Source organism: Hevea brasiliensis, chromosome 2, assembly GCF_030052815.1.
Source record: "Hevea brasiliensis isolate MT/VB/25A 57/8 chromosome 2, ASM3005281v1, whole genome shotgun sequence".
Lineage (NCBI taxonomy): Eukaryota > Viridiplantae > Streptophyta > Magnoliopsida > Malpighiales > Euphorbiaceae > Hevea > Hevea brasiliensis.
In genome coordinates, this window is record NC_079494.1 from 1,478,193 (window position 1) to 1,492,411 (window position 14,219).

At 34.5% G+C, this 14,219-nt stretch overlaps 2 protein-coding genes and 1 long non-coding RNA gene across 4 annotated transcripts; 1 reads left to right on the plus strand and 2 right to left on the minus strand.

The window, feature by feature from the left end:
- The first annotated feature begins 89 nt into the window (after positions 1–89).
- Positions 90–3,969, plus strand: LOC110661019 (enoyl-CoA hydratase 2, peroxisomal-like). Its single transcript, XM_058130529.1, has 12 exons — positions 90–149; positions 532–633; positions 741–763; positions 898–1,003; positions 1,206–1,276; positions 1,481–1,553; positions 1,708–1,747; positions 2,031–2,100; positions 2,184–2,337; positions 2,879–2,949; positions 3,394–3,567; positions 3,664–3,969. The coding sequence occupies exons 1-12, from the start codon at positions 90–92 to the stop codon at positions 3,749–3,751; spliced, it is 1,032 nt and encodes a 343-aa protein (XP_057986512.1). The 3' UTR covers positions 3,752–3,969.
- A 592-nt stretch (positions 3,970–4,561) lies between these two features.
- Positions 4,562–9,420, minus strand: LOC110661020 (uncharacterized). 2 transcript variants are annotated; one of them, XM_021819512.2, is made up of 12 exons: positions 9,188–9,420; positions 8,881–9,100; positions 8,596–8,802; positions 8,437–8,507; positions 7,882–8,044; positions 7,047–7,637; positions 6,471–6,851; positions 6,310–6,385; positions 6,177–6,240; positions 5,576–5,711; positions 5,046–5,159; positions 4,562–4,974 (listed from the first exon to the last, which is right to left on the minus strand). In XM_021819512.2, exons 1-12 carry the CDS (start codon positions 9,295–9,297, stop codon positions 4,909–4,911), a joined length of 2,199 nt encoding a protein of 732 aa, XP_021675204.2. In that variant the 5' UTR covers positions 9,298–9,420; the 3' UTR covers positions 4,562–4,908. The 2 variants fall into 2 exon arrangements, 1 of the variants encoding a protein (XP_021675204.2); XR_002496039.2 differs by lacking the exons at positions 4,562–4,974; positions 5,046–5,159 and having other exon boundaries at positions 5,575–5,711; positions 6,106–6,240; positions 9,188–9,413.
- A 2,012-nt stretch (positions 9,421–11,432) lies between these two features.
- Positions 11,433–13,162, minus strand: LOC110661021 (uncharacterized). The gene is made up of 2 exons (XR_002496040.2): positions 12,159–13,162; positions 11,433–12,065 (listed from the first exon to the last, which is right to left on the minus strand). It is a non-coding gene; the product is annotated as an uncharacterized LOC110661021 (long non-coding RNA).
- Between the last annotated feature and the right edge of the window lie 1,057 nt (positions 13,163–14,219).

Sequence of the window (14,219 nt, forward strand, 5' to 3'; positions counted from 1 at the left end):
TTGGTATTTATAGCGATTAAATCTCCATTGTGCATGATAATAGACATTTTTTTTTGGTTGGAAAACATAATGGACATGGTTTTAGTTTCATGGAGAGGGAGTGTCGCAACGTCTATAACGGTTCTAAAAAAAGATTGAATAGCTTAATGGTGCGTGTATTCTAAGTTTTAACGCCATCATCAACTGGGTCTTAATTAAACAATTCTTTATACTTTTTCCAGAATCAATTTTATATATTAGCTTCTGATTAAATCAACTTGTCGACTGTTAACAATATATATAAGATTGTTACCCTAGTCAAGGGCACCACAGATTCTCGTCCAACCTGTAAGTTCTCGAAAATAAATAAACAGGTAAACAACATAACGTGGGGTCCGCTGGCGATAGATTTTTGCTAACCATATTCCCATAATCGTCACAGTCCTCCTTTCGTGTCCGGTAATCCAAATGTTGATAGCGATCCGACTTGCAGAGCTCGGATATAGAACTAAGCTAGATAGATGCCCATCTACCAACTCTTAACCATTTTAGTTTCAACGACTTGAAAAGCTTCTTCAATTCTTAAAAACGCCTCTAATCGCGGAGCCTTCACAGTTCGATCCTGATCGCGTTCTTGCTCATAAATTCCCTGAGGTATTATCTCTTCTCTGTTGTGAAAAGAAAATTAAACTTTTCATAATGTTAGGATTGTATCTTCTTAACATTTTTCCTTTTTTTTTTTCTCTCCCATATCGAGGCAGTCAATCTACGTTTATGCCGAAAGGTAGAGCACTGGTGTTTAACTTGCTTTAGATGCTACAATTTTAAGTTTTTTATTATTGTTATTATTATTAATTGATAAATATAAGCATGATAATTGATAAATATAAGCATGATATTTCCTTTTCTTATGAACAGAGATGCTGCGGTTTATGCCTTGGGCGTTGGAGCTTGTGGCCGCGATGCTATTGATGCTGACGAGCTTAAATTTGTTTATCCTGAAAATGGGCAGCAATTTATTCAGGTATTTTTATAGCTTGTTGATTCAGTTGGTGTCAATTATTCATAAATAGTTCATCAAATCAAAATCACCAATTCTGGGAGGTCGCCCTTTTCGTATTAAAAGAAATTTGATGGAGTTGTGGTATACAGGTTGCTCAGGAGTTATGGTTTCTCTATACATGTATTAGAAGTTATTTTTTACTATCATATTTCTGGATTTGTAGGTCTTGCCAACATTTGCTGCTTTATTTTCACTTGGGTCGATGACAAATGGTATAGATTTGCCTGGCTTGCAGTAAGTAGTGTTGCATTTGAGCGTGTGAAGGTTTCCTTCCTGCATTTAATTTTCTCAATGTTCATTGAAGTCAGTTTAGGTTTATATATTGTCACCCAAATGAATTGTTATCTTGGTGAATACCTTATGTTTTATTAGATGTGTTCATGAGTTTGTTGTACCAAAATAAAAAAACAAGTGCATGTTCTGGTTTTAATGTAACAGATGTGATCCGCGTTTTCTGCTGCATGGACAACAGTATATAGAAGTGTACAGTCCATTTCCATCAAGTGCATCTGTAAGTTTTCTGTTCTGATTGCCCATTTGAATGAGACATAGTCTTTCTCAGTATTAATAGTCGGCGAATTTGCCCCCTTATTTTTTCCAATATTGTGTTTGCTTTAAGTCATTTAGTTTTTGTAACTAAGTAATTTATTCCATTCCTCATGCAGATACATAATAAAGTCTGTCTCGCTGGATTGCATGACAAAGGTTTGTCTTCATTAGCAGGAATGCTTTCAGCTGAAAACCTTGTTACTGCACACATTTACTTTGGTGGGGAGCCCACAGCATAGTTCAGATGCTCAGCATGTTGTCCTGAACTCACATGTAGAATTAGTATGAATTAGGGATTTATCTCACAGATCATATTGTTGGGTTGCGGAACTAAATGAAAGTAAAAATCTCACAGATCTTGAAGCAAATCTATCTAGAAGTTCACACCCCCTTTCTTGAAATGTAGTAGTACAGTTATTGACATTGTCTAATAATTCAGGGAAGGCAGCCATTGTTGAGATTGAAACAAAAAGTTATGAGAAAGAGTCTGGTGAATTATTATGCATGAACAGGGGAGTGAATTCTTAAAATATTCAATTCAGCACTTACATGGTATTGATCTCAGATGATATATTATTTGTTTTGCACTCTGCAGATCAAGTGTTTACCTTCGAGGCGCTGGTGGCTTCTCAAACCCAACTCACCCATTTTCTTACTCCAATTATCCAAACAACCAGGTTGCAGCTGTAAAAATTCCAAAAACTCAACCTTTTGCAGTATTTGAAGATTTCATTCAACCATCTCAGGCAAGCAGCACAGATCCCATCATTGCCAGAACAGAAATACGCAGTGATCAATATTTAATGCACATCATGACTTGTTTCAATTTATATGCTATTTTCACATGGAACTATAGTGAAATTTGGGATAATGGACACTGAGAGGGAAAGAAATGCTACTCCTATCCAGCAATATTTCTGACCAACTGAACATATCTTTTCCTTTTTATTTTTCAACAAGTTTCCCTGTGGCTTGCTGTTTAAGATATGTGATGCTTGATACTGTCTAATGGCCATTTACTTCAAAGTTTGGCAAACTCTGAGAACAATCATTCCTTTGCTTGGGTGAAATCTTAAACTAGTAACTCACATCTCTTCATCTTTAAGAAATTTGTGATTTTTCTGGCACTGCATTAAAATTAATTCATAATTTTCTCACATCTACAGCTCAAACTTTCGAAGATCCATTCTCTGTGGTTTCTTGAAGAGTTCACTCTTATTCCTTTACCATTTAGATAGTGCCTGTAAGAATACTTATTCTTGACTGTCCTTCACTTTTTTTCTGTAGGCATTGCTATATAGGCTATCTGGTGATTATAACCCTCTGCATTCAGATCCCATGATTGCTAAAGTTGCAGCGTACGTGTGCCTGACAATTTCAACCTCCTTTCATGGCAGTGATTTTACAAGTATGATTTACAACATCAATATTCAAAATTAATGTGACTGGATGATGTTTGCGGTCCAAAAGCATGATGGGAACTGGAGATTATATAGTTTTGAAAATCCTTACTTTTATTGGTAACAAATTGGAATCTGGTTTCACCAAGATGATATCAGTAATTGTGTTCCTACTGTATCCACCCTGTGAATTTCAATCACACTTGCGTGCAGATGAGAGCCATATTTCTGATGTATTGAAAATTGAAATGACTTTTATTTGCCTTTAAACATTGTGGCAACTTTGCATTGATTGTTTCAGTATTCATTCGGCACCAATATACATCCTAAACTTTGATCTAGTCTATTTTTTCAAAAAAAGAGAGAAAAATTGACGTAATCTTGTGTTATCTCTTGTTAAAGATTCTCCCGTCCAATATTGCATGGGCTATGCACACTTGGATTTGCAGTTAGGGCCATCATCAAATGTATTTGCAGAGGAGATGCAAGCATAGTTAAGAACGTATCTGGTCGATTCCTTTTACATGTGTACCCTGGTGAAACATTGATCACTGAAATGTGGCTGAAAGGCTTGAGGTAGAATTTCATTTCCTTAAACGATGATTATGTCTGTTTAGTTCAATTTTTTGTGTTCCTTTCACAGGTGTGTATTAAGGTGGGTATTATCTACAGGGTTATATATCAGGCGAAGGTGAAAGAACGAAAACGGGCAGTTTTGTCAGGCTTTGTGGACCTCCATCATTTAATATCATCACTGTAAATTAATTCCGGAGTTATTGAACAGGGGAGGTTTTATTCTCTAAATATATTTGAATAATTGTCGCTAGACCTTACCGTTGCAATGGGAAATTTACCTATAAAAGGAATAAGAAAAGTTTTCATAGTGTAGACAAGCATGAATTGTAGTCTCCATCACATATTTACGGTGGTCGTCTTATTCATTTTGTCAATACAAAGATCTTTGCTTCTGTTGTGGACTAGTTGTCTGACTAAAGAAAATGCTTAGTATTTTCTTGGCAAAATTCTCTATCCTAGCATGGATGATAAGCTTTTGATCAACTCGTGATGTGTTTTTTTTAGTACAATTGATTTTGACTGATATTCGAATTCGAGACTCTACTATACAATAAACAATTCTAATATTGGTTGAATGATTTGCTTTTGACTGAACTTAAAATTAATTAAAGTTTTCATGTATGAATTATTTAACAACAAAAAATAAGGATTTTTTTTTATATATTTTTTAATTAATTGTCGAGTTTTTGTTAAACATTTTCATCAATCCATTGAATTAAGGTCTACAATGAAGTTTAGCCCATCTGGTAGATCATTCCCATCGTATTCCAGTAAAAAGAAATAATAATAAAAGAGAGGGCTCAAGTTGTTTTTATTTGAATTTAACTCAATGGGCATTTCAGATATTGGATTTGGATTCTATCATCATAAAAAATTTGAGAATTTTAATTGAAAATTTATTTTTGTATAACTAAATTGAAATAATAAATACAATAAATTATCATTTAAATATGATTATGGAAACTATATTTTATATTATGTTAAAAATAAAAACTTGTGCATCAAATAATTCCATTAGTTTCAGAAACCATTCAGACATTCATGTCCGCTAATTTTTCCATTCCATACAAAGTAACTCTGCCAGTTGCAATTTGATAATATAGCATAGAAAAACTATAGCAAACGGAGTAACTATTTCGGAACTCGGACAACCAGATATTGAAATATGTCAATAACCATTTCGCCCAACTTGCTCTTTCATCGTTCAGGAAAAGAAATAATGGCCAATGCTGATCATTTCTACTTCTTAAAATGGTGGTTGGAAAAAAAAAGAGAGGGTTGAATAGGTAAACCTGAAACGTTTCCTAACTTCTTTTTTTGGGTCACATTCATAGTCAACTGCTACTCATTCCAAGTTGCACCCAACACCTTTGCCATGAAGGCATACCGATCAGCCGCTTCATCAATCTGCAGTAACAGTCACACAACAATAGGACAGACATATAACTGAAAAAATGAAACAGCAATTTTACAATTACCATTTTTTGTGTTGGACGCCCAGCTCCATGTCCAGCCTTACACTCGATGCGACCTATTATAGGGTTGGTCTGGGGGCTATTCTCCAAGCTTGTGCATAAAACATACTGCATCGTCTGCAAGTGACTTTTTGTATGAGAAAGTGAGCGGATGCAGAAGTGCATATCCTGGACTAGTTATGGTATATGGGTTAATTTCCAATAGCATTTAAGCATTAACTATCTATTGATGATAGAATTGAAACATGAAATGGGGTAGGCCTGGCCAATGGGCTGAACCAGACCGGAACTAACCTAAAACCAACAGTTCTGACCGCACAACTCTCTTATGCTTCCGATTCTGGTTTTAGTTTAATTCTAATTCGGTTCTGATTTGATCAAATCCATAGGTTGAAAATTTTTTTAAGAAGAAAAAAAAAGTTCGTCTAATTTGGTTGCAATTTTGAATCAAATCAGGCTGATTTCAGAATACCATCAAGCTATCATGATAGCAAAACTTTGAGAACATTCACTATTGAGAACTAAGTACCAACCGCCAATAACTTTAGCGAATGTAATGGTACAACTCGATCATCATGATCAGCAGTAAGCAGCATGGTGGATGGGTACTGACAAGGTTGATCAGGATGTTGTTCCCATGGTCTTCGCACGTTGTGCAGTGGTGAGTACCTGAGAAACAAAACAAGCAGCTGAAACAAACAAATATTGAAGAGAATTGCCAATGCAGGACTAGAAAAGAAATACTCATGCCCCATACAAAAGGAAAAATGAAAATGCTATGCCAACCAACAAGAATCTATTCTAAATGCAGTTGCAATTTAACTTTCAAGTAGGTTTATCAGCTCAAAAGCTCGTAGTATGACATTCTAAATGCAGTTGAGCCCTTTCTTTCTAATAAAGTAGATATCGGGTTTATTAGCCTTCGTTCCTAAAACTTAGGTGGCTATGTAATTCAAAACTCGGTGGCAATCAAGATAAACTGGATTTAGTTCACTCCAGGAATGATAAAAGAGAATATCTTCCCGTGTTGTGATTGTCTCTAGACTGACTGGGACCACCCCACCTTTCTCTTTTTCTGAACTATCTGGAATATGGAAAATAAGGAAATGCAGTAAGAAAATACACTTTTCTCACTTAATAAGCCAATGGAACTCTTCCTCCTTGTCCGAACAGCCATAATCAGAAGTCCACGCATGACCTACAAAACAAAGTTTAGTCAGATCATGGTGCAAAAAAAATGACCAGTAGAGCAAGGATGTCAACTAACCTATAGTAAACTTGTGAAACCGCAGCATGTCCATCACACCAACATGAGCCAAAGCACAACCAAAAAGATCTGGTCTCTGCCACAGATAATGTCTCAAACAAATTAAATTATGATAAAAGATGGAACTAAAGTGCAATCAGGCAAATAAATAAATTCTCCACCTGATTTATGGAAGCCCCAATAAGTAGACCACCATTGCTTCCACCTTCAATACACAACTTACTTGGTTGGGTATAACCCGTAGATACAAGGTATTCAGCAGCAGAAATGAAGTCATCAAAGCAATTCTGCTTTTTTGCAAGTGAACCTGCCTTATGCCACTCCTCACCATATTCTCCACCACCTCGAATATTTGCAATGCAGAAGACAGCACCTAAATGCCTTGTGAGTATAATACGACTGACACTGAATGATGGTGTCAGACTAATGTTAAATCCACCATATCCATATAACAAACATGGATGTGATCCGTCCAATTTTATATTCTTCTTGGCCACAATAAACATTGGTATCTTGGTGCCATCCTTGCTAGGAAAGAAAACCTGGAAACAAAGAACCCAATCAAATAGGTAACTCATGTGGGTACATACCACAGACACAAATAGAAATGCACAAAGACGCAATAAATTCTATGAATATTTCAGTAAGGTGTCCCACAAACTCCATAAGGGATGGGGAGGTCTCAAGTGTCTACTGTCTAGTAAAGGTGCTAAAATTTAAACAAAGATAATAGTTACCTGATCCACATGGAAATCTGTGCGATCAAATCCTGCCACACTAATTTCCCGAAATATCTTCATATCTGGAACTTCAGTGTCTAAATTGCATTCATATATGATACCAGGAGTAAGAAAACTAGTAAACCCAATAAATATTTTACTGTCTTTCCGTCTTGCAGATATCCCATCGACTGTCCCAATGTCAATTGGTAACCGATGCAGCAAGGATCCTGTTTTCAATTCCCTCACCTGTAAAACATATTTGACATCACTCAAATAACTTAAAATCATTTGATCACCATTAACAGCACATGCTGATTCTAGGACATCCTTTGCAGCTTCCGGGACAACATCTGTCCAAATACTTGGCTCCATTAAATCTACCTGGACTAATTTATATTTAGGAGCATTTTTATTAGTCAAAAAAGTAAATAGGGTTTCATCATTTGCTATGGCTTCATACTGAGCATCAAAATCATCAATAAACTTGATGAATGGAAGCAGGTGATTTCCTCTGAAACCTTCAAGGCCTTCAGGAAATGCAGACATATCGCAGTAGTATACTTTGTTGACTGGATCACAACTTTCTGAAATGTACAGCAGAAGATACTGCAGATAACATTAAAAAAAAAATAAGCCACTTAGAAAGATAGAACTTGAAGCCCATGAATATTTAGTTCCACTTCCATAAGTATGAACTGAAGGAGGAGTTCTAAACAGTTTTTTTTTTTTTTTTTTTTTTACAATTATTCATCATGATAGTAATGTTGGTGCATTCAGGACGAATAAACTCTAAAGCAATTCATCAACCATTGTTTGCCAAAGGCATAATTAGGAAATAAACAAGGCTTACCTTTCCATCATCTGTTACACTAGCTCCGAACGTGTATTTGGGGTTTTCGGTATCTCTCCAGCATAGTATATCTTCAGATTGATCTGTGCCCAAAAAATGATAGTATAGCTCATGGTAAAGATTAGAACTAGTCTCTGTCCCAGCATCTAAGTTTTCTCCTTCTCTGCAGGGGAAGAAAAAAATTTTCAATCTCACAATGCACCAAACACCATCTCCCTAATCTTGCACAGAAAATCCAACAGACACTAGTGCAATTTGTAATTCACAATCATTCAACCAACTCACTCTTCATTATCTCACCCTATAACTACATAGCTGAATTCATGCTTGGCATTCAACATCTTAGCTTAGCTGAGTCTAATCCATTGCCTTTAACAGGCTTCCTATCTGTTTGATAATTTATTTCTATATAAAATATGCTCTCTCAAGTTCCATCTGAAATTGTTAATTACAACTAATTTCCTAAAATTTCCAAGCTCCGCTCAAATTGATGGGAACCATTATAATTCAAATTGGCACCTCAAAGGAGATGCAAATGAAATGATGATTACATACTTGGGAGCTGGATAACGGCTATAGAAAAACCCTTTGCTGTCATGGGTCCAACTAATACCTGAAAACTTAACCTGTAACAACAAAAGCTCATAAGCACCAAAATGCTCGAATTTCTCCCCTCAATATAAGAAATTATAAGAGAATACAGTGAACTCTCACCCAAGTTAACGTGTCAGCCTCGACTCTCTTATCCGCAACATGCAAAACTTTCACTGTGACCCAATCACTCCCACTCGAGCTAACCCCGTAAGCCAAGTACTTAGCATCCTCACTAACTGAAACCGTTTCCGTGTTCAATGCGACTGTTCCATCCTCACTAAGAGCATTTGGATCAAGCAAAACCTCCGGCTTTCCATCCAAACTATCCTGTATCAATTGTGACTAAGAAGTAAAACAAAAAGCATCTTCCCTCCTAAATGGATGAATTGTAGTTCACTAACTTACCTGCACGTAGAGAACGTCTTGGGCTTGAAGCCCAGTATTATGGAAGTAGAAATACTTATCCCCTCGTTTGAAAGGTGCGTCGTAGCGCGGGTGATCAAACAGCTTCGTGATTTTCTCGCGAAGCTTTTCTCTTGCTTCGCATGACGTCAACACACTTTCCGTCAATTTCACCTGCTCCTTCACAAACTCTTTCACTTCCTCGGCGTCAGGATCTTCAAGCCTACCACAATCAAGAACAAACGCTTCAAACACATTGCTTTTAAATTTAAATAATAAAAATTTTAAAAATTCAAATCCAATTCCGCACCATCGATAAGGATCGGCGACCTTAACGCCGTGGTAATCTTCAACCACAGACTCGTCCCGGCGAGCAAGTGGATAGCGCAGAGGCCCCTTGACAGGAGAGAACGACCCCATTATTGTTGGCGAGATTTGTTGTTATTTTGTAGGTTTGGTAGCGTGATGATAACGAGGAGAGACTTTGGAGAGAAAATGAGATGCGCGTGGCGTGCACATGAGAACATTACGCCGTTTAATGTGACCGTTTGCTGCGCGGAGGACGAGGTCCGTGTATTAGCCAATTACGTGGCATTTTGGATATTACAGCGCCATTTTTTTTTTATCATTATGTCACAATAATTTTAAATTAGAATAAAATCGATAAAATTCTGAATATTCGATTAGGTCATATCAGAATATTCGCTCATTTTTAAAATTTCATATCGAATAATCAATAAAATTAATTTAATTTTTAGCTAATTTCAATATTATAATAATATTAAGTGCCCAATGAAAATTTTAATTTCACAATTTTATTTCTCTTATTCTCTTTAAAAATATTCCCCTGTAGCGATCAATTCAAATAGTTGATCACATGGTGTATTTTTTAATAGAAGATCCCGTTAGCTTAGCAATTGAGTAAACTTTATTTTTGGATGGGCCGAATCTCACCTCTTGGTTTGGGCTCTGCAAGGCCTGGGAGGCCTAAATTAGTATAACCTCAGTAATAATCAACCAGTGGACTGAATCTAGTTGGAGAAAAGCTCATTTAAGTTTTCCTGTTAGGTCGGTGAGTACTTGACTAGGAAGAGTTGTTATATTAGGTTAAGGCTTTAAAGTCAAGTCAGTCTTTGGCATTGCAGGTAAATATACCATTAATTATTACAATTAATTATAATAATTAATCCTTGAAAACCCATTCAACCTGAAATTACATGTTAATAAGGTGATATTTTTACGTTCCACATAAATTATTCTTTTAAATATATGTACATGTGAATGGCGCAATATCTTTTATTAAGATTATAATTACGATGATAATCCAATGATCCAGATGAGATTAGCAATTGTAATTAAGATGATAATCCAATGATATTCCCTTTATTATTGGCTGGAGTTACATGCAACACAAGAAATCCAAGTAGAGGGAGAGGGAAGAGGAGCAAATTATTACATATTTCTAATGAATGTGTACCCTCACTTATAGAGTTACGGATTTCACATTTTTAAATTTAATTAAATAATTAATTTTTTTACGAGCGATGAGTGCATTATTTTTTAGTATACTGAGTATACCAAATAATTAATTAATCGGGAGGAGCTTCAAAAACTTTATTCGATTAAATGGTAAAATAACATAAATGGTCCCTCCTAGTCCTTTCTGGTCTTAATGGTCCCTCAATTCTCAAACCATATATTATAATATATGGTCCCAATAGAATAATTGTAATCTTTCCACTTTGTTTTACCCTTCTGTCCTACCCATGACTAAATTCAAGTCACATCTAACCCAAAAGGAATAGAAATTATTAAAATTAAAATTAAATCAATTCAATTTAAAATAGAAATTTGATCATAGTTAATTAATTTTAAATTACTCAAAATCATATTTAAATTGAATTGAAATTGACTTGTTTTATTTTGATAGAAATCCTTTTTTTTTTAAAAAAATAGTTACCAAATTTCATTAAAATAAAAAATAAATATTAAAAATTATTTTAAAATTAAATTTAATATATTTTAATTATAACATTTTTAAAATAATTAATAGTTTTTGAAGTAACATGTGCAATAGTGCGTTGGTACCTAAAATCCCAAACGCGAACGGAACCTATAAAAGCAAACTCCTTACTCCGAAACCGAAAGATACTTTTGAGAAGGAGAGCGGCCATGGTACACCACCTTAAACTCCTCTGCCCCCCGCACCAAAAATCTCCAAGCGCCTTACAGAGGGCGTGGAATCAACGAACCAATGACCTTCTGCTTACTGGTGAGGAAAGAATTTTTGACTGGATAAGATCAACACGGTCAATTGGTCACTGTCTTACAGATGGTAAAAAGATTGGACGTGGATTTCACACTCTGAAATGGAGATGTGAGATTGGATGGATTTTTTCTTTTTTACATCAATTTAAAAATTAAAAGCAGTGTCAGTCTTCAATCATGAGCCTACGTGTATTGGAAGTTTTGGGAGGGTAGAAACGTACAGTAAATAGGTCTGCCCTAAAAATGAAAGGACCTGATCCTGCCCTAGGATAATAATTATTTTTCTAAAAAAAAAATAGGTTAAAGAACAACGGTGGCAGACATGCATGAAGCCATGAACAATGAAATCTCCACCTTTGATTGTGATCTGACAAATAATCTACACTTATGATGATTACAATTTAACAGCTTTAATCCAAAGACCACTTATGGAGCTCAGGAGCTACCGTTGAGTTACTCAGCCTCTTCGAAGACTTCAGAAGCAAAGATCAAGCCTTTATAATTCATACCCTCGAATCCATTTCGACTTTGAGCCCTAATTCCCTGGCTTGGAGCAAGAGAAAAGGACAGATAAAACCCTAGATCGAAAGCGACATAAACGAAGCAGATATGTATATATGCACTGCTTGATGAATTAGAAGGAAACAAACAAAATCAGATAAATGAAAAGGGGAAAGAGGATAGTAAAATGAAAGTTCCCCACCTAAGCCATACCTGAAGATCTAGAAAAACCAAACTGAAGACCTGTGAATGATGTGTTGCAGATAATTGAAACCTGCAAAAGTACTTTGGATGATAAAAGGAAGTACCTTTAAGATATATGTTCCTTTCTTTTCCGATATTTCCCCCCTCTTCTTACGGAAGTGAAGTTGGGGTGATAAGAGTAGGGGCCATGAGGGCAAGAAAGAATCTACCAATATCTGATCATTATAATCCAAGAAAATAGCATAAATTAATTTATGAAAAAAGAAGAAACAGATGAAGATAATCATGGGAGTTATCAAGTTCTTTACCTTGATCTTTCTCAAAGGGGAGTGAGAGAGAACCGATTCAACTGAAGGATACATCACGAGGGTTTTACAAAGAGAGACCAACAGAGCTCAGTTGGCAGTATGCCCACCTCCACATGAGAGAGAGAGAGAGAGAGAGAGAGAGAGAGTTTTCTATAGATGGGAGGTGGACAGAATGCCAATAAACTCTGTAAGAAACCCTTTGTTAAACCCACATGAAAGCTAAAACTGTACTCCTTGTATTCACCATAGGAGGACGACACAAACACACAAAAATAAGGCGATAGAAAGTGAAATAACAATTTTTTTGGACAATAGAGATAGATGAGGCAGATGGGTTTATTTAAGATGCGAGGATAGCAGCACAGTAAATGAGAGAGAGAGAGAGAGAGAGAGAGAGAGAAGGAAGGTGGTGGAGGGTGATGGGTGTAATTAATTGAAAAGGGAACAAGGGAAGAAGAAGTGGCTTAACACTCAAAAAGACGAGCTAAAAAATAATCAGATTGGATTGGATGGTTCATTCCATTCTCTGTCTGTGCGCAATAGGGCATAATATTTTAGAAGGATCAAAGGATCATCATAGTTATTCTTCCCTAGCCCCTCGTTCCTGATGAATCCCTCAAAGGTTCAAACCCCTCTCTTCAGTCTTTTCTTGGGTTCACTCAACCCTCCCTAGCTAGTCCCTCTCCCCCCTTCTTTTTTTTTTTTTCAACCCTCGTTTCTGATGCCAAAAATGCACGTATCTATCTCTATCTGAAACTCAACTCAAAGGAACGGCATGGGGTGGCTTTGGGTTTGGCTGGTTAATAAGAGAAATTGGTCTTTGTTTACTGCCCGATAATGACAAATTACAAGAGCAAATTTCATGAGTTTCAGATATGAAAAAGCTGCTTTCTTTGTTTTAATTTCTACCGCTCCAAACATCATAAGTCTGGACCCTTGAGCGTTAGGGCACTGTGAGATTATCTAGAGCCGTTTGATTACTGGGGTTGATGTGGGGTTTTACCTTTTGGTGACTGAAACTATACAGACGCTTCGTAATTGAGCGTCATGCAATGCGTTTTGTTATTGAGATTCAAATATATATAAATATTTTAAAAATACATTATTTAAAAAATAATTTAAAATTTATTTTTAAATTTTTATAATTAAAATTAAAGGTTTGCAGTATTAATTTTGGTTTGAAATTTACCTAAATATTAAAACTAAATCCAATTGAATTTTCCATAAGATTTCTATTTAATTTTTTAATATTTTAGTTTTAATTTGATTTAGCTCTTACTATTATAATTTCAATTTAATTCAGTCCTATTTCAATTTAGATTTTAGTTCTTAAAATAATTTTTTATAATTATTGTCATGAAAAATCATATATGAATTATCATTAATTAAGTTTTAAAGTTGATTACTAATATAAAACTCATCATATCATATACATTTTATTTTAGTTATTTCTTAGTTATATAGTCCATAATTATAAGGTACATGTAATTAAGAATTAAACATATTATATAATATATTAATAAAAATATACTTAAAAATTATAACATGATTTAATATATTTGTAATTAAAATTATTAAGAAATTAAATGTAAATGAATGAAAGATAATATTAAATTACATATAGTCATAATTATTATATATATATAATAATTATAAAATATATTACAACCTTATAAATTTTTATATATATGATTAGAGAAAAACATATCTACAAAATTGATTTTTAATTTAGTTTGGTTTCAATTTTGCATGAGTTCTATATATGATTTTGATTTAGATCTCAGGGATGAACCAAAATTAAATAAATAAAAAAAAGTTGAATTGGTATAATTCTAATTAGATCTATATAATTTTTCAATTTTAGACTCCAAAAATTATGCTCACTTTCAACTAAAATATATCAAATTTAATTTTAAATAATTTTTAATATTTTAATTAATATATTTAAGAATGTATTTTTTTTCTTAAAAATAATTTTAACAATAATATTAAATAATTAATTATAATAAAATTTAATTGGAGTTCCAACTTAAAACTTCACAATTTTAAAAATAATTCTAA

Coding starts and splice junctions, on each gene's coding strand:
- LOC110661019 (XM_058130529.1), top strand. CDS start 90: ATGGAGAGGGAGTGTCGCAACGTCTATAACGGTTCTAAAAAAAGATTG. Junction 764..897: donor ATCTACGTTTATGCCGAAAG/GTAGAGCACTGG, acceptor TCTTATGAACAG/AGATGCTGCGGTTTATGCCT. Junction 2,950..3,393: donor ATGATTGCTAAAGTTGCAGC/GTACGTGTGCCT, acceptor CTCTTGTTAAAG/ATTCTCCCGTCCAATATTGC.
- LOC110661020 (XM_021819512.2), bottom strand. CDS start 9,297: ATGGGGTCGTTCTCTCCTGTCAAGGGGCCTCTGCGCTATCCACTTGCT. Junction 8,045..8,436: donor AGCCGTTATCCAGCTCCCAA/GTATGTAATCAT, acceptor CTTCCCCTGCAG/AGAAGGAGAAAACTTAGATG. Junction 5,160..5,575: donor ATTCGCTAAAGTTATTGGCG/GTTGGTACTTAG, acceptor AGTCACTTGCAG/ACGATGCAGTATGTTTTATG.